This window comes from Trichoderma citrinoviride (assembly GCF_003025115.1).
Source record: "Trichoderma citrinoviride strain TUCIM 6016 unplaced genomic scaffold BBK36scaffold_2, whole genome shotgun sequence".
Lineage (NCBI taxonomy): Eukaryota > Fungi > Ascomycota > Sordariomycetes > Hypocreales > Hypocreaceae > Trichoderma > Trichoderma citrinoviride.
The window spans coordinates 1,002,886-1,021,995 of NW_020194710.1; the positions used below are offsets into that span (position 1 = coordinate 1,002,886).

Consider the following 19,110-nt stretch of genomic DNA (forward strand, 5'->3'; position numbering starts at 1 on the left):
GCGGCACACACCAATATGTACGCATCAATGCAGAAGTAGGATTCAAATACCCCATAGTCATTCTTCTTCATATAAATGTTTGTTGAATTGAGCAATAGAACCAGTCATCTGCTAAAATCATCTCGCTGTTGCCGTGCTCTGTGCACCTCCAGTGGCTGTTTTGCTAGGGCCTCCAGCTATACACTGTACTGTACGGAACCCATTCCGCCCGCTAACCAACTGGACCTCTGACACTCACTTCGAACCACCATCAACCGTGAACCTGTGCGTCTTCACGAGCCACGGCCACCAACATCAAAACCACGATGAGATTCCACAGCGACTTGAAAAACATTCGCACTTTTGCCAGTAAGCTCTACCGCATCACCTTTCACATGAAACGCAGCCTTTTTACTCCGCTGCTACACCGTATCTGTATCGTCATACTAGGACGTGATGGCTAACCAAGCCTCATCCTCACCAGAGCTCACTGCCGCATTCTCCTCCCTGGAGAAGCTGGTATGGCTGCGTCTAAGCGATGAAACGGCGCACTTTACCGTTGTCCCAGACACAGGGTCGCAAATCTGGTCGTAAGGCACATCTCAGTCTCCTCTTCCTTTTGTTGCCTCCTCATCATCATCATCATACCCGTGACTGAGTATCTCGCCATCTCATTCTCACTCTCGCCCCCAACACAGAACACTCCCAATGGACTTCCTCTTCGAAAACACCACCATCCAGTCCGCCGAGCCAGGCAACACCATCAACCTCGAGCTCTCTCTCCAGCCCCTCCACCGCGCCCTCAAGTCCGCCCAGAACAGCATCTCCGCCTCCCTGCGCCTCACCAAGAAGAAGGGCGTCCCCGTCCTGTCCATGACCATCACAACCACCACCTCCCGGCCCTCCCACGCAAACGCCCACGCGCCCCCGCGGCCCTCCCACGACGACCCCTTTGGCGTCGACGACGACGCCACCCACCTCGAGACGTCCCTGCGCAGGGAGCACGAGAAGATCATCACCCAGGACATCCCCATCCGCGTCCTGCACCCGGACACCGTCGCCTCCACCGTCCAGCCCGTCCTGCAGGAGCCCGACGTCCACATCCAGCTCCCGCCCCTCCTCCAGCTCAAGTCCATCTCGGACCGCTTCACCAGGCTCGCCCTCGCCTCCGGCACCAGCACCAGCAAGTCCCCCCGTCTCGAGATCAGCGCCAGCATGCACGGCGGCCTGCGCGTCCGCATCACCACCGAGACCGCCGACATCTCCAGCGCCTGGACTGATCTCGACAACCCGGAGCTCGACCCCGCCCAGCTCAGGGTCCCCATCGAGGAGCACCCTAGTACCAAGTTCCGCGATCGTGGACCCGACGCCTGGGCTTCGGTCTACGTCGATGGCAAAGACTGGAGCAGGGTCCTCAGTGCTGGTCGGCTTGAGGGGAGGGTCATTGCGTGCTTCTGCCATAACCATTCACTGGTGCTGTATGTGTATATACCACATTACGATGACGCCGGCGGCGATGATGCAGTCCTCACGGTAAGTTCCAAACCTCTCTCTCTGCCTTGCTGCTTCATGTTCGAATATCAGCTCACCCGGCCATAGTATCATGTACAAGCGTACAGTGCATGAGATCACCAGCCAGGCAAGTACCGACAACGCTACGCGAGATGTAGACTATGGGAGCCAAACGGCGTTTAAAGGAGTGGGGAAAATAGGGAGAACCAAATGCTCTTTTCTTTTATTGTTAAGTCTCATTCAAGATATCCAAGTTGTTATTGTGTGCCTGGTCATGTGTATCTGCATCAGTCATCCGCTCGTTCCATCATTCCACCCCCGTATTCCAAAGCTTCGTCAAAGAGAGAGAGAGAGGAAAAAACACACAGGGGCCCCAGCCAGGTAGCTACTACAGTACCATCGCCATCCGTCCTATAATACAATACTGCCATCGGCTCTTTATAAGAAAACAATCAGATGATCTCCATGCAAAAAAGGGGGGACGAGGACACATATAGAAAAAGAAAGGGAAAAAAACAGGAAAAAGAAGAAACGCCAAACATTCTATAAAGTGAGCTGTTGCTTTCATTTTGCCATGACGTCGACATAACGCCCAGCCTTCCGAGCCTTCTTTTGCCCAGGCTTACGGGGTCCAGCGCTGAGCAGGTCGTCGATGCTACTCGCGTTGCTCATGCTCGTGGTAGGTCTGCTGGAGGGCTTGCTGTCGGTGCTCGCGCCAGACATGGACCGCAGCATCGGCGGCGCGCTGAGGCTCTCCTGCGACGTGGCTCTGTTGAGCACCGGTGGCGGAGCAAGAGTTCCAAAGCTTGAAGCAGACGGTGGGAGGCTGGATCGGCCCGCTGCGGGAGGCGGCGTGAACTGCCTGAGCGGAGGCGTCCCGCTGACGGATCGTGGACTGGCCTTGGGCGGCGGAGGAGTGGCCGCCTTTGCTTCCACCTGCTCGGCTCCGGGCTTCTTGTTCACCCATCGCTTGAGCTCAGGATCGTAGACGAAACTACTCGCCTCGCCGAGCTTGGCCTTGATGGGTTTGCCAGGAGACGAGGCCTCGCCGGGGCTCGCAGCTTCTTTCTTGCTGCCGCTGAACCAGCTAGTAAAGCCCCAGCCCTTCTTGGCTTGCGCAGCTTCGGCAGCTCGTTTAGCTATTGAAGATTAGCACGTGTATTTCCCAAAATGGAGGCACGGAATGCAAGAGAAACTTACCATCTTCTTCGGCTGCCTTACGGAACAACTCCTGGTTCTCACGATCCTTTTCTGCCTTGGACTTCTCTTTGGCCTGCGTGGTGGGGAAGTCGTCGTCGTCGTCATCCATGAAGCTCTTCTTTCTGGGCTTGGGCTCGTCATCGTCGGCCTCGGCAGATGGCTCAGCATCAGGTTCGTATGAAGGTGGCTCATATCCGTAAGGCTGGTAGGATGGAGGTTCGTAGCCACCGCCTGAAGAAGCCCCAGCCACGCCCTCATTTGCCTCTCCAGACTCCGGCGCATCGGCACTGGTTGCTGGAGGTTCGTATCCATAGGACAGTGGCTGATATCCTTGCGTGGAGGAGCCCGTGGTGGACTCTCTAGGGGCGGGCAGCGACGAAGCTGATTCCTGGGTCCCGTAGGGCTGATATCCGCCGTAAGAAGCACTCCCTTCATTTTTAAGGATAGGGGTCATTGGCTGGAAGCTGAGGCCGGAGGATGCGAATCCGTTACCGTGAGCAGGCGGCGAGCCAGCCATAGAGAAGGAAGCTCCGTATGTGCCAGGCGTGTATTCGTTCGAGCTTCGCCCAGCATGAGAGAAATTTGACACCTGTGGCGACTCTGTACCATACGCAGGCTGCGAATTAACAGGAGCATATCGCGACAGCGCTGACGAGAGCGCGGATGTTGCAGCGGGGGCACCAGCCCCTGGGTAGCTCGGCGAGCTGATGCCCAAGGTGTCGAAGTTGGAAACAGAGGGAGAGCGGCTCATGGACGGGGTTCCGATGCGGGCAAATGGGCCAGTCTCCTCGGTTGGCGTTGCAGTGGCGTTCTCGGATTCCTCTCCGGCAACGAACTTGTTGAATCTGTTCCACATGCTGTCCGACACCTTGTTCATGCTGGGCTTGGACATCCACGAGGATGACTCCTCCTTCGGTGCCTGTTTCAAGCGGACCATAAAGTCGTCGACAGCCGCCTCCAGCAGTGGATGATGATAGGGCGACCTCTTTGTCTGGGCGGATATCGCTGAGAGAATGGCGTCGCAGTATTGCAAAGCTCTGTCCCGGTAGCCATATTCGGCCAATGTGATTGCATGGTGAAGCTTGTAGGCTGCGAGGTGAGGGGCGCCGGCGGCCGCCGAGGGGATGCCCGAGAGCGTAAGACCGTACTCGTACACCTCGCTGAGCTGCAAAGCCTCCGTGTCTTTTGCAATCTGGTGCAAGTTCTGTCGATGGTCTGATCCCAGCAAGACAAAATCAACATTGGGATCGTCGAGGCCGCCAAACACGGAGATTTGTCTGCTGAACATGAAGCAGATGTGGGCGGCTTCGGCCCTTCCGTAGCTGGATAGCAACTTGCCCAGGGCGTTGAGGCCACGAATGTCATCAGCACTTCTGTTGCTCAAAACAAGCGTCAGCGTCTCCCTCCACTTATCCAGCCCTTCCATGGCGTCCTTGGCAGGCTCAAGAGACGACCCAGTCGAGACCAGCTGCATGCCAGCACGGGCATGCACCGGAACAAGCTCATCGACACAGTCGTCATAGTTGCCAGACAGGACCTTGTACAGAGCGGCAAGAGACTCGTTGTTCTGACCAGGATGGTTGACCTCCTTGCGAACAAACTCTTGCGCGACACGCTTATACAAGTCGGGTGAGACTGTGTGGGAAATGAGCATGGCGTGTCCCCACAGACGCTTGTCGACCGCCGTCCAGACGGCATTTTCGCGGTCACCCTTGAGAAGATGACGGCGAATCTGTTCCATGGTCGCGGCATCGGCTCCATCGGCCTGCATCGAGGTCACCGCAGCGCCAGTGATGCCAACGGTTGGGTCCACCGGGAACAGAGCATCGTTCTCCGCAGTTGGGGTGACGGTCCCTGGGGAGAGAACATCTCGCACCGCCTTCTCCGCTGCAGGATTGCCTTCTAGCACGCCATCATATTCGACAAAGACCCGAAGGATCTTCCACAGCAGAAGACGCTCAATCGTCCGTTTCGCTTCGTGCGAAAGCTGCGGGTGGAATGTCACGTCGGGTAGTTCTTTCGCTAGGCTTTCAATGCCAGCACTGAGCCAGGTAAGCACCTCTTTCTTCTTCGATTTGCCCTTTAGCGGACCCGGGAACTTGGCCAGACGGTCTGGCAGGGTCTCAATGTCCTTGACGTTTTGCACCTTGACTTCTCCGGGGGCTCGCAGTATGGAAGGAGTCGTTTGGTTCATGACGTATCTCGGAATGCTCTTGGGAAAGGAGGTGACTACTACGCCGCCAACTCCCCAAGAGATGATGGGGACACCTTGCCATCTCTGGAGAGGGTCGTGCTCTCGTCCATCGGTCGGGGCGATCATGTTCATCGCCAGGGATTGAGGTCGAGAGTGAGTGGTAGGGGCATATGTAGCCTTAGCAGCGGGGGGGGGAACGGGTGTATGCGACGAAGAAGGCCGGCGTGCGGGCTCCAAAGGCTTCGGGGCATATTGACTTCCTCGGGTAGCTCCAGGGGATTGCGTCTGAGCTCGTGGAGGTGGGACAAAGCCTGGCTGAGCTGAGGGGAGACTGCTGGGTATGTAACCAGAACCTGGCCGTTTAGGGGGCGATAAGGTAGCCTGAGCGGAAAGGGTAGGCAGGGCTGGAGGCGGAGGGGAGCGTGCGGTATTCAGTCGCTGAGCACTGGAAGACTGATCTTCCTCCTCTTCAACCTCGCGGGTGGGGGGAAGAGAAGAAACACGGGTCAGTCTTGGTTCGTACGAGGCGCTAGCTCGTCGCTCAGTATGAACTGCTTCTCCATTGACACCGTGTGGTTTGTCGCTGCTAATCTCAAAATGGGCCAGCGGACTAGAGGTTCGCGGAAGATGAGGCAAGACTGTTTGAGTTGGCGTTACTGCAACGGCCGGACTGTACGCATTTGTCGAGTGGGAGGCGGCGGGTGCTGGTGAATACCGGCCGGCCGGTGGCGGTGCACTCTGGCTACCAGCACCTTGGGGAGGAGGGGGAGCCGGGGAGTATCTGGATACGTTGGCAGCTGGTGAAGGCAGGGGAGCATTTGGCGATTGAAGAGGCGCATAAGGGCTGACGCGCTCAGGGGCCACCAGATTTACCTTCGCGGCCGGAGCCGTAGCGGCAGGCGGAATTTGGGTTGCCATGGGAGGGCTCAGGGGAGACGGCCCATGAGGGGAGGTTGCAAGTGCATATGGATTGGGAGAGACGGCCCTGGCGCTTTGTCTCGAGATCGAACGTGACCGAGGCGCAACTGGCAAGTCCTCAAAGAAGCTTGACTTGTGGCGCAAGAGAGGGGATTTCTGAATGCCGCCTGGTGGTGTTGCCTCAGTCGTACCAATGCTGGCATGCATGCTGGCACTCCGTGGTGGAGGGGGAGGTTGAAGGGAAGGGGAGGAATTATCCAGTGGCAGTTGCTGCATACTAGCTCGTTTTCGAGGCTTCACCGTGGTTGTAACCAAGTCGGGTGGGAGGTCAAAGGCCGCCGAATAGCCCCCCTTGGACTTGTCTACAAAGCTTTGGGCTTTGGGCGAGTCTGAAGGCTGTTGGGGAGGAGGTACTTGGCCGTATGGGGTTGTCGATGGGAGAGACGGGCCCTGAGTGGAAGCTCCGTAAAACGAGGGCTGTGACGGCGTCGTAACGGGCGTGTATGCAGACGCAGAAGCCGAACGTTGCTGAGTTGGTACGTAAGAAGTCGGCGCATAGGCAGATGTCGATGTCACACTGCTCGCTTGAGAGCTCAGCGGCGCGGGCTGGGTTGGCGGCGCCTCTTCTTCGAGATCATCCAGCAGTCCTTCATCGTCACTACCCAAGAACGCAGCAGCATCAACCTCAACCTCTTTGTCCCCTGCTGTCGCATCTTCAATCAGGAAGCCTTCGCCGTCGTCGTCGTCGCTGGCGAACGCTTCCTCCCATTTCGATGAAAGATCCTGGCTTGAAGCAGCTTCCGTTCCGTTCGGCTTGTCATGACCGTCTAGGGGGTCAGGCTTCTCAATCGGATTGGCATGCGGCGAAAGAAGTCCCTCTTCGTCCTGTTCAGGCGACTCAAAGAGCGTTGGCTGGTGAGAAGTAGGCTCTTGGTTGGCAGATGCCAAGACCTGCATTGTCGACTTGCGCTGTAGCGGCTGGGCTTGTCCGCCTTGGCTGGTGTCGTCCTGGGCATTGTGGCTGACCTGGTTAAAGAAGTCGTCGTCTTCGTTGTCATCGTCAAAAGAGACGACGTGAGCTTTGTCGCCACCGGCTGGAGTATCAGAATCCGCGTGTGAGTGAGGTATCAGCGGTACACCTTCTTCAAATCGCGCCTGAGATTCGGCATCCTCAGACCATTGCACGTCACCGCCAATAGACCTCGACGGCGCATGACCGCGCTTCGAAACTTTCGAAGGCTCAGATGCCACTTCTGAGCTGGGCTCAGGGTGCTCATCAGCTTGATACTCTTCCTCTTCCACATGGCCATCCCTCTCCGTTTCCTCAAGTACATCGAGTGCCTGGGACGACGGCAGGTGCACATCATCGATGCGCTCCGGTTCTTCTGACATCAACGGGACGACAGGGAAAGAATTTGTTCTATCGGACGGGGACATGAACTTGAAGGGATCCGTGTCCGTCCTTGAAAGACCCCACTCGGTCTCGTCGTTGTCGCTGAAGCTGACTTCGTCAGAAACCGTCCGCGTGAAGGACATGGAGCTCGAATGCTGTGTGGTACGGGCGGTCGTGGCAGCCGTATCATCTGCTCCTCCTGCCGCGGGCGCTGGAGGTTCCGTAGAGGTCTCTGCAGCTTCGTGATGGGGCGCGGGCACCTCCGAAGCTAGCCCAGCATCGCCCTCCGCAGCGGTCTCAACGTCGCCACCAGGAAATGAGGACTGTTCCTCCGCATCCCGCCCATCCTCATGCAGATTCCATGCCGTCGGCTCTTCGTCGTGTTCCAGGCCATGAGCCGGGGTCCCGGTCAAGGGCTCTGCTTGGTCGTCGTGGGCTGCTTCGGCATCATGTATACTGTTTGGCATCAGTGCCGGATTCCATGATGAGGTGATCGCCTCGTTGGCCATGGTCAATGGGAGGCCGAAAGAGAACAGCTCCTCGCGAGCAAGGCGCGGAACTTGTGCTTCTATACTGGCCAGGGATTGTTAGTTACTCGGGCAGAAGACGATGGAGGACGACGCAGGCAAGTCCGGGTGTTGGAATCCACGAAGCCGCGCGCAAGAGCAAAAGCAGCCGCCAGCAGAAGCATGAGTAGACACCTACCTGTTACAGAAGAGACTCGAAAGGGAAGCGATGATAGATGGCTTAGACGGAGATCATGTTCGGTAGCAAGAGCTGCACAAACCCGCGGAGCGGATATCAGATGAAGACACACAAGCTGAAGGGCCAGTTGGCACGTACTCGGTAATACTCAAGTTGGAGGCACAGGAGAAGAAGCGAACGAGCACGGGCGTCTTGGTACCTTTGCGCTAGCGGAGGCGTGGATAAGTCGCCCGCCGCCTAACAGCTGGAAGGAACCCTGCAGTACCTGCTCGCTACCTGGGCCGAGCTGCAATGTGTTCCTTTCAGTGGTCTACGAGGCACGCAGGCCGGAGTATTGCCAATGTCGCATTCCGTCGCGACAGGCCCCGACCTGGAGGGCTCCCGAGGCTTAGCCGGCGCAACATCCCACCTCGTGAGCGCCGCCAGGAATGTCTTGTTGTACGCGAATGAAGCCATCACACAGTCATGTGTCGTGAAAGCCATCATCTCGTTGTCGCCTTTGGCTGTCTCGGCAGACTGTTTCTGCTGTCATTGCTATCGCTGCAGCAAGACGCCCAGTGGCGAATGCCGCGACCAGCAATCTCTGCGCAGGGCCCCTCGGTCTGACAACGTCTGCAAAGCCGTCTCACCCACATGGACGTTTCTGATATCGTCGAGCATATCGGGCTACCTACCTGCTGAGGCCAGGTTTCACAGCCGCCGCTCACCCCACGGTGCCAACTGGTATCCTCGCTATGACCCGGATCCTGGCTGAATCGGCGCCTTTGTGGAAGAGCCCGGGGTTCAGACTTCAGCCGGACCGTGCGTGCATCTGCTCAGGCTTGTCGTAGACCTGTAAGTCCGGCTCTCTCCGGGTCAGCGCTTGCAAATCGCCGCGATTCCTGGGCTGCTGCTCGCCTGCAGTCACTATAAAAGATCCCTGTGCCACGGGAGCGATCCCCGCAGTAGCCTGAGATGTGATGGATAGGCAAGGTAGCTCTCATAGGAAGGTCTTGACGGCATGTCGACAGACATGTGACGGCTCTGTCCAGTCGGTGCTGCCATCAGAAGCCGCCTGCATGATACCGCATTGCTACCTCTGGTGTACCTCGTTCTGTGGCAGCGAGTTTGTATGCAGGCAGATGCACTCGTCTCAAGGTGGTGTAGGACGCTATGTAGCCGCAGGTGCTTTGGCGGGGACAAGCAGCAGCGGCATGGACCGAGAATGCGTTGGCCATTAACCAAAGAAATGCCACGTACACCGTACGCACTTGTTGCCGTAGTCTTCTTTTCTGGCATTCAATCACCGGCGTCCTTTGAGTCTGCATATCAGAGCTTACAATAATACCTCTGGAGCAACTACTAGATACCTGTAGCAACCCGACAGAGGGATCCTCAATGTTATGTCACCAGGCGCAGTTGTCGTCTTTAGTGCCAAGTTGATTCGTGCAATAAACCCCGTCCAATCCGAGCATTGGCCGGGCCTCTGCAGCTGTCGTTTGGCTGCAGCTGCGTCCCCCGAATCGAATTTTCTATGCATACATACGGCATTGAGACGGGCGTGATTCATGCACAGTGAGGTTATGCCCTCTTCAAACATCAAGTCAAGTCGTTCAGTCTTCAACGTCTCCGGCAGAGCTTCGTTTAGCGCACGTGTGGCGCTGCGTCGGCGCCCCACCCAGGCTCTGACGGAGGCCCCTGGCTCGGGGCGTTAGCGCGAGGCCTTACGTATCCCTTCTGCTTGGCACTTGATGCATCCAAACAAACAACCGTCATCAGCACCTCCGGACAGAATCTCTTGCGTTGACCGCACAGGGACCTCATGGCCACTCACATGGTGCTCTGAGACTGCAGACTCCGCCGACCAGCATACAAGCCCCCTTGGGCGAGCACCCGCATTATCTGACAGGACGAATAATGCTCCCCGCCGCACCGTGATCGTCGACCGCCATAATCCATCGACAGCTTCAAGCGACCCTCTTCTTCCTCTTTTCGGCCCAAACTGCAGCATGAGCATCCGGCCACGGTGGCAGCTCTCTCGTAACGCAACCCATTGCCGAGGCCCGGTATCAGCTTGATGCGGGATGCCTCCTTCACCTTCCTACCAACAGCCCGAGTCTCCCTCCAACGATTCCGACTCCGACCTCGACCTTGATATTCAGGAGCTCGACCCCATCTCGACAGAGCCAGCGCGAGAGCTGCAGCAGAGCCGTCCGGCCCAAGAACAGAGAGCATCGAGAATAGCTCTGAGGAACTTGCGTATGGGTGGACTGCGGCGCGCGAAGAGGGACAGTGGATATGGAGACCTCGGTCGGAATCGTCAAGACTCGGATGAGCAATTACACGACTTGATAGAGGATCATGATGAGCCCAGCTCGAGGCCTCACTGGTCTGAAGACAGTGCAAATGGAGAGGACGATGCGCCCTTGCTGGGCGGCCAGGGCTCGCAGAGCTCGAGGCCACCGACATCCAGGCGTCTAGGCTTCGGCCTACGACTGCCGCGCTTTCTATCATCCAAGAAGCCCGACGACAGAGCAACGGAGGAGCAGGCAGAGGATGATGACCCGTCGTCTTCTCGAATGGTCGCCGTGGGTTCCACCCAGACGTCTCGGTTCCCGACCAACATCGTCTCCAATGCCAAGTACACGGCATTCACTTTCCTTCCCATCACGCTATACAACGAGTTCTCATTTTTCTTCAACATGTACTTCTTGCTTGTTGCGCTATCGCAGGTAATACCAGCCCTCCGAATTGGTTATCTGTCGACCTATATTGCGCCCCTCGCGTTTGTTCTTTGCATCACCATGGGAAAGGAGGCATACGACGACATTGATAGGCGGCGAAGGGATAACGAAGCAAACTCGGAAGAATACCATGTACTACAGTTTACGGAACCGGGCATGTATACAAAGAGCTCCAGGCCGCGGCGGCCACTGAAATCAGAAACGGTCGGGCGTAAGCCTCGAAAGGTGCAAGCCGGCCGCCATGACCTTGCCGATATTCAAGAGGACGAAGACCAGCCGACCTCGGTTGTTCAGGAAATCAGCCGCAAGTCAAAGGATCTGCGCGTGGGTGATGTTCTCAAGCTTACCAAAGGGCAACGAGTGCCCGCCGATGTGGTGATTCTACAGTGTCATTCTACGGAAGGAATTACATCCAGCTCATCAATCAACGAGCCCGCTGAAGAGGAGGAAGAGGAGACGCTGCTTGCATTTGAGGAGGGAGAGTCCAGCTCCAGCGCGAAGGGCAAAGCACCCGAGGCTCCGGTAGCGCAGGACGACGCACACAGCGGCCCTTCCGGCGAAACATTCATCAGGACAGACCAGCTGGACGGAGAGACGGATTGGAAGCTGAGACTGGCATCGCCGCTGACCCAGGGCATTGCTCTGGAAGAGTTTGTCCGTCTCCGGATCACAGCTGGCAAGCCCGACAAGAAGGTCAACGAGTTCGTCGGAACGGTCGAGTTGATGCCCTCCAGACAAGCCGCAACCAGCCAACAGCCCAGGCCAGAAGGCGAGAGCAGCAGCGATTCCACTTCAGCGGCGCTGTCCATCGACAATACCGCTTGGGCCAATACTGTCATTGCCTCCCAGGGGACCACCTTTGCGGTCATCCTGTACACCGGCCCGCAGACCCGATCCGCGCTGTCCACCTCTCCGTCCCGCTCAAAAACCGGTCTGTTGGAATACGAGATCAACTCGTTGACCAAGATCCTCTGTGCTCTCACGCTGGCCCTATCAATCATACTTGTGGCTCTGGAGGGCTTCGAGAAGAGTGGCGACAACGCCTGGTACATCAAAATCATGCGATTCCTGGTCTTGTTCTCAACCATTGTGCCAATCAGCCTTCGAGTGAACCTCGATATGGGCAAGAGTGCTTATTCAAGGTTTATCCAACGAGACCCGGGTATTCCGGGGGCAGTTGTGCGCACAAGCACCATCCCGGAGGATTTGGGTCGGATCGAGTATCTATTGAGCGATAAGACGGGGACACTGACGCAGAATGATATGGAGATGAAGAAGATCCATGTGGGCACCGTCTCGTATGCCAACGAAGCCATGGACGAAGTCAGTTCGTATGTCCGGCAGGCTTTCCACGTTCAGCCCACCACCGACCCTACATCTCATAGCGCCCTCATTACTCCTTCTTCGGCCATGTCCAACACCGTCAACATTGGCGCCACCCGCACACGACGGGAGATTGGCTCTCGCGTGCGAGACGTGGTGCTTGCTCTGGCGCTCTGCCACAACGTGACGCCGACATCAGAAGTCGAAGATGGCAAAGAAGTCACGTCATACCAGGCGTCCTCTCCCGATGAGATTGCTATTGTTCGATGGACCGAATCTGTGGGCCTGAAGCTCTCATACCGCGACCGCAAAGGAATGGTGCTGGAGTCAACCGAGACGGGCAGGCCCGTCGTCCGAGTGCGGATCCTCGATGTCTTCCCGTTCACATCCGAAGGCAAGCGTATGGGCATCGTGGTCCAATTTCTCGACAGCATGCATGTGACCAACCCCGGCCTTGGCAACGGAGAAATCTGGTTCTACCAAAAGGGCGCAGATACCGTCATGAGCTCGATCGTGGCGGCGAACGACTGGCTCGACGAAGAGACGGCCAACATGGCTCGCGAGGGACTGCGTACCCTGGTCGTCGGACGAAAGAAGCTATCGCATCAGCAGTACCAAGAGTTTGCTTCACAATACCACGAGGCCTCGCTTTCTATCACGGGGCGAGATGCCGGGATGCAAAAGGTTGTTTCTCGCTACCTGGAGAGCGACCTGGAGCTGCTGGGCGTGACGGGCGTTGAGGACAAGCTTCAGAAAGACGTCAAGCCATCGCTTGAACTGCTCCGCAATGCCGGCATCAAGATCTGGATGCTGACGGGCGACAAGGTCGAGACGGCAAGGTGTGTGGCCATCAGCTCGAAGCTCGTTGCGCGAGGCCAGTACATCTACACCGTTGCAAAGCTCAACAGAAAGGACAATGCCCAAGAGCATCTGGACTTCCTCCGGAGCAAGACCGACGCGTGTCTGCTGATTGACGGCGAGAGCCTGGCGCTGTTCCTGACGCATTTCCGCATTGAATTCATCTCCATTGCCGTTCTCTTGCCCACCGTCGTTGCCTGTCGATGCTCACCCACACAAAAGGCCGAGGTCGCGAAGCTCATTCGCGAGTACACAAAGAAGCGAGTGTGCTGTATCGGAGACGGTGGCAACGACGTTTCCATGATTCAGGCTGCCGACGTGGGAGTCGGCATCGTTGGCAAGGAGGGTCGGCAAGCCAGTCTGGCAGCCGATTTTTCGATCGAGCAGTTCTGCCACCTGGTTAAGCTACTGGTTTGGCATGGACGAAACAGCTACAAGCGCAGTGCGAAGCTGGCTCAGTTTGTCATTCATCGAGGTCTCATCATTGCAGTGTGCCAAACAATGTATAGCATAGCTCTGAAATTTGAACCTGAGGGTTTATACAAGGTACGTCCAGCGCATGAAGAGGACAAGTATTGACGATCGGACTTCTGACTGGCGTGACACAGAACTGGCTCATGGTTGGCTACGCCACCGTCTACACCGCGGCGCCCGTCCTGTCCCTGGTGCTGGACAAGGACGTGGACGAGAACTTGGCAAACCTCTACCCCGAGCTCTACAAGGAGTTGACGTCGGGCCGGTCCCTGTCGTACCGCACATTCTTCGTCTGGGTCTTGGTGTCGATCTACCAGGGCGGCATGATCCAGGGCCTCTCGCAGATCCTCACCGAGGTGGACAGCAAGAGGATGGTGTCGGTGAGCTACACGGTGCTGGTGCTCAACGAGCTGCTCATGGTGGCGATTGAGATTACGACGTGGCATCCCGTGATGATTTTTAGCATCGTGGGGACGTTTATCTTTTACATTGGCTCGATGCCGTTCCTGGGCGACTACTTTGATCTCGAGTTTCTCATTACCTGGTGAGCTTTCCCTTCCTAAAGACCCCCCAAGTGAGGCGTTTTGTCTAACTGATCGAAAAAAAAGGGGATTTGTCTGGCGTGTTTTGGCCATTGGCTCTATTTCTTTGATCCCGCCGTATGCGGGAAAGCTAATCAGGAGAACGATGAAGCCACCGTCCTATAGAAAGGTGCAGAACCGGTGATTTTGAAGAATTTGGCTTGGAGGGGTTTTGTAATGCGTGCAAGAGGGTGAACGAGGAGCGAAAGAGGCGTACTGGCGACTTGCGTGATTTTTGTTATGCGTTGCCTATATACATGTGCGATGTCCACATAGATGTTGCTTATTGTTATTTCCGAGCTGAGAAGAGAAGAAATGGTTCAATTCGACCAGTATGTGACCTCGTTGCCGTCCCATCTTCGCGGTAAGAGTATATGTGCACCTGGCCTATAACTTCAACACAAGCCAGTCGTCTGCCAGCCACGGGTATCTTCTCTGAAGCCGAGCCGCCACGCCGCCCACGGGCCCTTGCACCTGCTGGCCGCCTAGCCACCTCTTGGGCCCGGCATAGTGAGCAACGAAGCCATCCGGGCCTGAAACCAGAAAGAGGTTCTTGCCAGCTCCGCGGCCGCATTTGCAGTCATCTGCCGCGGCCGGGGCTTCAAACTCGGGGGCCAGCTCCAGCATTGCCGAATCGTGCAGACGGCATCCTGACGCTGAAGTAGAGCGGCGGGGAGAAGAAGAAGAAGAAGAAGAAGAGGACAAGGGGGGTCCTGGCGAGATGATGGCTCTTTGGAGATCCAGCTCGCGGAAGTGCGTCTGCTCTTCGTCAATGGCGACTTGGATGTGCAGCCGCTGTCCGTGCTTCTCTTTCAGAGCCGTGAGCTGCTTTGCGATGGGGCTCGGATGTTGCAGCTGGGCAGTCAGCTCCTCTGGTTCGCCGCTGTTCTTGGTGGCAGCCCAAAACTGCCACCATGAGGGTTGTTGTTTTTTTCGGACGGTGCTGGCTTGTTGTTGCTGGAGCTCTTCCCTCCTGCGTATCGCCCAGAGGAGAGTGACGTGTGCTTCCGGGCTCTTGTCCAGGACTGCCTTTGCGACTTGCATTGCTGGGACGACGCCCGTGCCGCCCGCGAGGAAGACGACGTTGTCCATCTCGCCGAGGCGAGCGACGACGTCGAAGCCTACGTGAGGGCCTCGCAACCAGACGTCCTGCCCGACGCCCAGACGACTCAGATACGTCGACATTTCGCCGCCTCCGATCGCGCGGACGTAGAAGCTCAGCGATCCATCAGCGGGATCTTGTCGTTGTTGTTGCTGCTGTTGCTGTCCATCATCGTGCGGAGGCAAGGGCGTGTAGTGCCGTGCGATCTGTACTTGCGGCTGCTTGAACTCGACGGACCAGAGGGGATACCGCCACGACGATGTGGAAGGGACGAGATACGGGAGAGAAGGGTTTGGGGCGTGGGGGGAGATTGTGAAGATGAACGAGGTGGGCGAGATGGCCTCGCGGGAGGTGATTGTGTAGGGGACAAAGGTTTCCGTGTTGAGGAGGGTGGGCCGTGAGGGCGGGGAGGCGAGGTAGTAGATTGTGCTGCCGAGGATGGCGGCGGTGACGAGGAGGGGGATTCTGCGGGATTTGGAGCTTGTTCTGGCGGGACGGGGGCTGGACTGGGTGGTTGTGGCTGTTGTTGTGTATTTTCGGAGGCTTTGGGAGGGTTGTTGTGGTTTTGATGGCGTTGAGATGGGCTTTATGAGAGAGAGTGTCGTCTGGGGGTGAGGATGGCGAAGCCGGGCCGTGGCGAGGACGGCTCGTGTGCTTGCCATTGCACCGGTTTTTGAGCTCTATGTCAGGATATTAAAGTAATCATTTGAGAAGACTTGATGAAAAGTATCTGGTCAATCGGATATCGCTCAGCTAATAACGACTGTTTGAGGCAGAGGAAGAGCTCATCGCCGTAGAAAAAGCAAAGGTGAAAAATGTAGGATAAAAATCGAGTCACGTGTTCCAACACGAGCTTGTAAGTGACCATAAACCCCATCACCACCAGCACCCAGACATGCCTTCTCCGAATCGCATCCTCATGAAAAAAAAAAACGCCATTTCGCCATCCTTGAATAATCTGCTATAGTGAATCAAACATTCAGGCAATCCGAATCTCCAGGCTGTTGGACTCGTACAGCCCCGAAAACTCATCCGGGTTCGACACGTCGTCCCAGTCCGCCTCCCCAATCTCCTCCCTGGCCCGCCTCCACACGGACATCCACTGCCCGCGCAGCTTGACCGTCGCCACCGAGCCGCCGCCGCCACCGCCCGCAAGTTGCTGCAGGGGCACCGGGTGCCGGAGCACAATCTCGGCCGTGCGGCTCTCGCCCGGCCCCAGCGTCACCAGGCTGTCTGCGGGAGGGGGCCAGGCGCGCTTGAGGGCGATGGTAGGGTAGTCGAGCGGCTTCGTGAACCTGGTGCTGTTGGGTGAGGATGCGGCTGAAGAATTTGAGCTGTTGTTGCTGTCGCTGTCGTTGTCGTCGCTGCTGGGCACGGTGATGGACAGGTTGCCCTGCTCGAGGAGCAGCCCGTCAAAGGGCGACTGGTAGGGCGCGATGGTGACGGGGTGCGGGTTGTTGTTCTTGACGGTGGCGACGATGGACGGCGGCGAGGTCGTGCCTTGGCTGATGGAGACGTTGAGGCCGGCGAGGGGATCTGAGGACGGCATTGTGAATGTGCTTTTGTGTGTTGTGAGTGTTGTGCCGTATATGTGTGAATGTTGTTGCTGATGCTGCCTTTTGCTTATAACCCTCCGATATGGATTCTTTTGCTCTCGTATATGGTTGAGCCTTTTTCTCGGTAGAGTCCCAACAGTTGTGAGTTATCGAGGTGCTTGTTCTATTCGATGCTCTTACAAGATCCAACCTCGTGACAAGCAGAAGCAGTGAAAGGGTAGAGAAGAAGCAGACAAAGTTCCTTCGAGAAGGCGGCCCTTTTAGAGAAAATCGCCGAATCCGGCACCCTTTTAAACAACCGCTCGTCTTATTCCCCTCCATCTCCACCCCCCTTAAAGGCTTGAACTGTCGTCTAACAAGGCACACTTCGGCTCTCTCTCTCTCTCTCTCTCCTCTGCTCCAAAACTCCGTCGACGCATGCAGTCATCAATCAACCTCATGCACGGACAGAAAGTGGGGTCCATAGGAAGCGGCATACCTTAGGATAAGTATAAGTCGTACGAGTATTACGCCAAATGTCTTGGATTTTTCGAGGGGAAAACCACAACTCTCGTGGGACTCTGGCTGGGGGGAGCTTCACTCCCTTCACTCCTCCTCCTCCTCCTCCGTGATGGATTGGATTGTTGCCAAGAGGAGGCGGCCCCATTAGGGGGAGCCGCCCGTGACACGAGGTTGTCGGTGATGACGCCCGATGGATGGATCTCCGGGGCGACGGTGGGCGGGCATGCCGAAGAAGGGATGGATGCCTGGGGGGGTATTACATAGGCCGCGCTATTACTACCAGGACTATTACTCGTGAGACGGAGTAAGGTATTACTTTCCACGACAAAGCGGTCCTACGATCGCACGAAGCTATCATACATTGAATCCATGTATGACGACGTAATCTTGCAAAGAGGCGCGTCTGTCACATGCTCGAATTCATTCCTTCACACCCGGTGAGGTCACTGTTGTCTGAGCCAATTGCCTGTCTCTCGGTTTGGCGCGGGACTGCGGAATAATTACTACATAGCTGCATGCCTCCTGAAGATGCACGATCGTGTTTCCGCCCTGAATCGCTTCAGCTTTCTCCTCGTGATCGCCCCATACTAGTAGTACGAGTATTCTTCTAGAACTGAAACTCCCCTCCGAGGCTCTTGTTATGCTCATCTGTAGAACTCCGTCTAATACTATCAGTAAATGTAATGCATAGTACCTTCACAGCCGCAGAATCCGTCGGTGTGCATCGATGCCTCCCCGGAACATGTCCTCCACCACCCTCCCGGCCATCACCGTCTCGCCCACAATCCCCTCGACGTGCTTCGGCTCTACCCTCCCGTACCAGATCCCGCATCCGGCCAAGGGATGCCTTTCGCCCCCCTCGGTCGTGAATCCAGGCGGGATGTAGATGATCACGTTGCCCGCGAACTTGTGTCCCCCGATATGGCTAATCAACCCAACTCGCGCAACCTTCTCGCCGCTGCTGCTGCTGCTGCTGCTGCTATCGCTGCTACTGCTCCCCTCCACCCTCTTCATCTCCTCCTCCTCCAGGCTCCCAACCTGGACCGCCTCCCTCGCAACCGTGAACCCCTTCCTCCCAAGCTTATCCTCAAACTCGCTCCTCAACACGGGGCCCATGACGCCGCACCGCACGTCCCGGCCCCCGTGCCCGCAAATCAGCACCAGCACGTCCGCCACGTCCCGCACGCCGGGCAGCAGGCCCTGGAAGGCCGCCTTGCGCGTCAGCCGGTCCCGGTGCGCGGGCGACAGGCCGGCGTGCGCGGCGTGCAGCCGCTCCGGCAGCAGGAAGCCCTTGGCCAGGGCCTTGACGCTGTCGAAGGACACGCGCGGCAGGAAGGGCACGTACTTGAAGCTCGGCAGCAGGTAGACCGACGTCGACTGGACGGCCTTGCGGGGGGGCGCCGAGCTCGGGAAGGACGAGTTGATGACGGAGATGTGGTGGAAGGGCTGTTTTGTTGTCGGGGGGAGGTTAGCTTTGAAGCATCTCAAATCCCCCACCAATCTTCTTCCCATCTGTGAGTTGATGCCCATGTGCATGTAGTGTGTCCAACTTACATCCGTATACTTGCCGCCCCGGCCAAACAGCTCCTTGAGATCCGCCGCGAGATTATCGCCGCTGTTCTCGTCCTCAATCTTGGACGGCCAATCGTCCTTGCCCGTGCACACGACGACGTGCTCCGCGTACCCGGCAATGACGCCGTTGAGCGGGTTCTCCCGGTCAATCTCCAGCCCGTCCGGCATGGTGGGCGTCTCGGCGCATGCGCACGTCGGCGAAGGACATGTCGACACCGTGGGAAACGGCGGAGGGGGCGGCTTCGGGTGCCTGGGCCTCGAGGTGGTGATGCTTCTTCGTCCTGGTGCTGTCGTCGCTCTCGCGGTGATGTCAACGAATGCGGTGGTTCTGCTTTGGGGAGAGGCGCAATGCCAGGTCCGGGTGCTGAATTGGCGCGACTGCCTCAGGCTCAGCCTCAGTCTCAGCGGCATCGACATCTGGAGCGGCTGGACGGGAAGAGGGACGTGGAGAGGCATGCGCAACGACATGCTGGCGACAGACGGCAAAGACGGGAGCCAGCGCTCGACATGGTGGTCGAT

At 57.2% G+C, this 19,110-nt stretch overlaps 6 protein-coding genes across 6 annotated transcripts; 2 read left to right on the forward strand and 4 right to left on the reverse strand.

Moving 5' to 3' along the window:
• Window positions 1–305: 305 nt before the first annotated feature.
• On the forward strand, window positions 306–1,608 carry BBK36DRAFT_1187549 (Hus1-like protein; the record flags this gene model as incomplete). The annotated part of the gene is made up of 4 exons (XM_024896540.1): window positions 306–348; window positions 464–569; window positions 678–1,512; window positions 1,579–1,608. The coding sequence occupies 4 exons, from the start codon at window positions 306–308 to the stop codon at window positions 1,603–1,605; spliced, it is 1,011 nt and encodes a 336-aa protein (XP_024752872.1).
• Window positions 1,609–2,055: 447 nt separating this feature from the next.
• Window positions 2,056–7,786, reverse strand: BBK36DRAFT_1187557 (SEC16 protein; the record flags this gene model as incomplete). The annotated part of the gene is made up of 3 exons (XM_024896541.1): window positions 5,455–7,786; window positions 2,692–5,418; window positions 2,056–2,630 (listed from the first exon to the last, which is right to left on the reverse strand). Exons 1-3 carry the CDS (start codon window positions 7,703–7,705, stop codon window positions 2,056–2,058), a joined length of 5,553 nt encoding a protein of 1,850 aa, XP_024752873.1. The 5' UTR covers window positions 7,706–7,786.
• A 2,178-nt stretch (window positions 7,787–9,964) lies between these two features.
• Window positions 9,965–14,005, forward strand: BBK36DRAFT_1110764 (P-type ATPase-like protein; the record flags this gene model as incomplete). The annotated part of the gene is made up of 3 exons (XM_024889626.1): window positions 9,965–13,351; window positions 13,414–13,823; window positions 13,888–14,005. 3 exons carry the CDS (start codon window positions 9,965–9,967, stop codon window positions 14,003–14,005), a joined length of 3,915 nt encoding a protein of 1,304 aa, XP_024752874.1.
• A 242-nt stretch (window positions 14,006–14,247) lies between these two features.
• BBK36DRAFT_1156124 (hypothetical protein) lies at window positions 14,248–15,624 on the reverse strand (the record flags this gene model as incomplete). The annotated part of the gene is made up of 1 exon (XM_024893893.1): window positions 14,248–15,624. One exon carries the CDS (start codon window positions 15,622–15,624, stop codon window positions 14,248–14,250), a length of 1,377 nt encoding a protein of 458 aa, XP_024752875.1.
• A 317-nt stretch (window positions 15,625–15,941) lies between these two features.
• BBK36DRAFT_1110503 (hypothetical protein) lies at window positions 15,942–16,511 on the reverse strand (the record flags this gene model as incomplete). Its single annotated transcript, XM_024889594.1, has 2 exons — window positions 15,942–16,257; window positions 16,348–16,511. 2 exons carry the CDS (start codon window positions 16,509–16,511, stop codon window positions 15,942–15,944), a joined length of 480 nt encoding a protein of 159 aa, XP_024752876.1.
• A 1,204-nt stretch (window positions 16,512–17,715) lies between these two features.
• Window positions 17,716–18,759, reverse strand: BBK36DRAFT_1110381 (Sucraseferredoxin-like protein; the record flags this gene model as incomplete). The annotated part of the gene is made up of 2 exons (XM_024889580.1): window positions 17,716–18,465; window positions 18,574–18,759. 2 exons carry the CDS (start codon window positions 18,757–18,759, stop codon window positions 17,716–17,718), a joined length of 936 nt encoding a protein of 311 aa, XP_024752877.1.
• Between the last annotated feature and the right edge of the window lie 351 nt (window positions 18,760–19,110).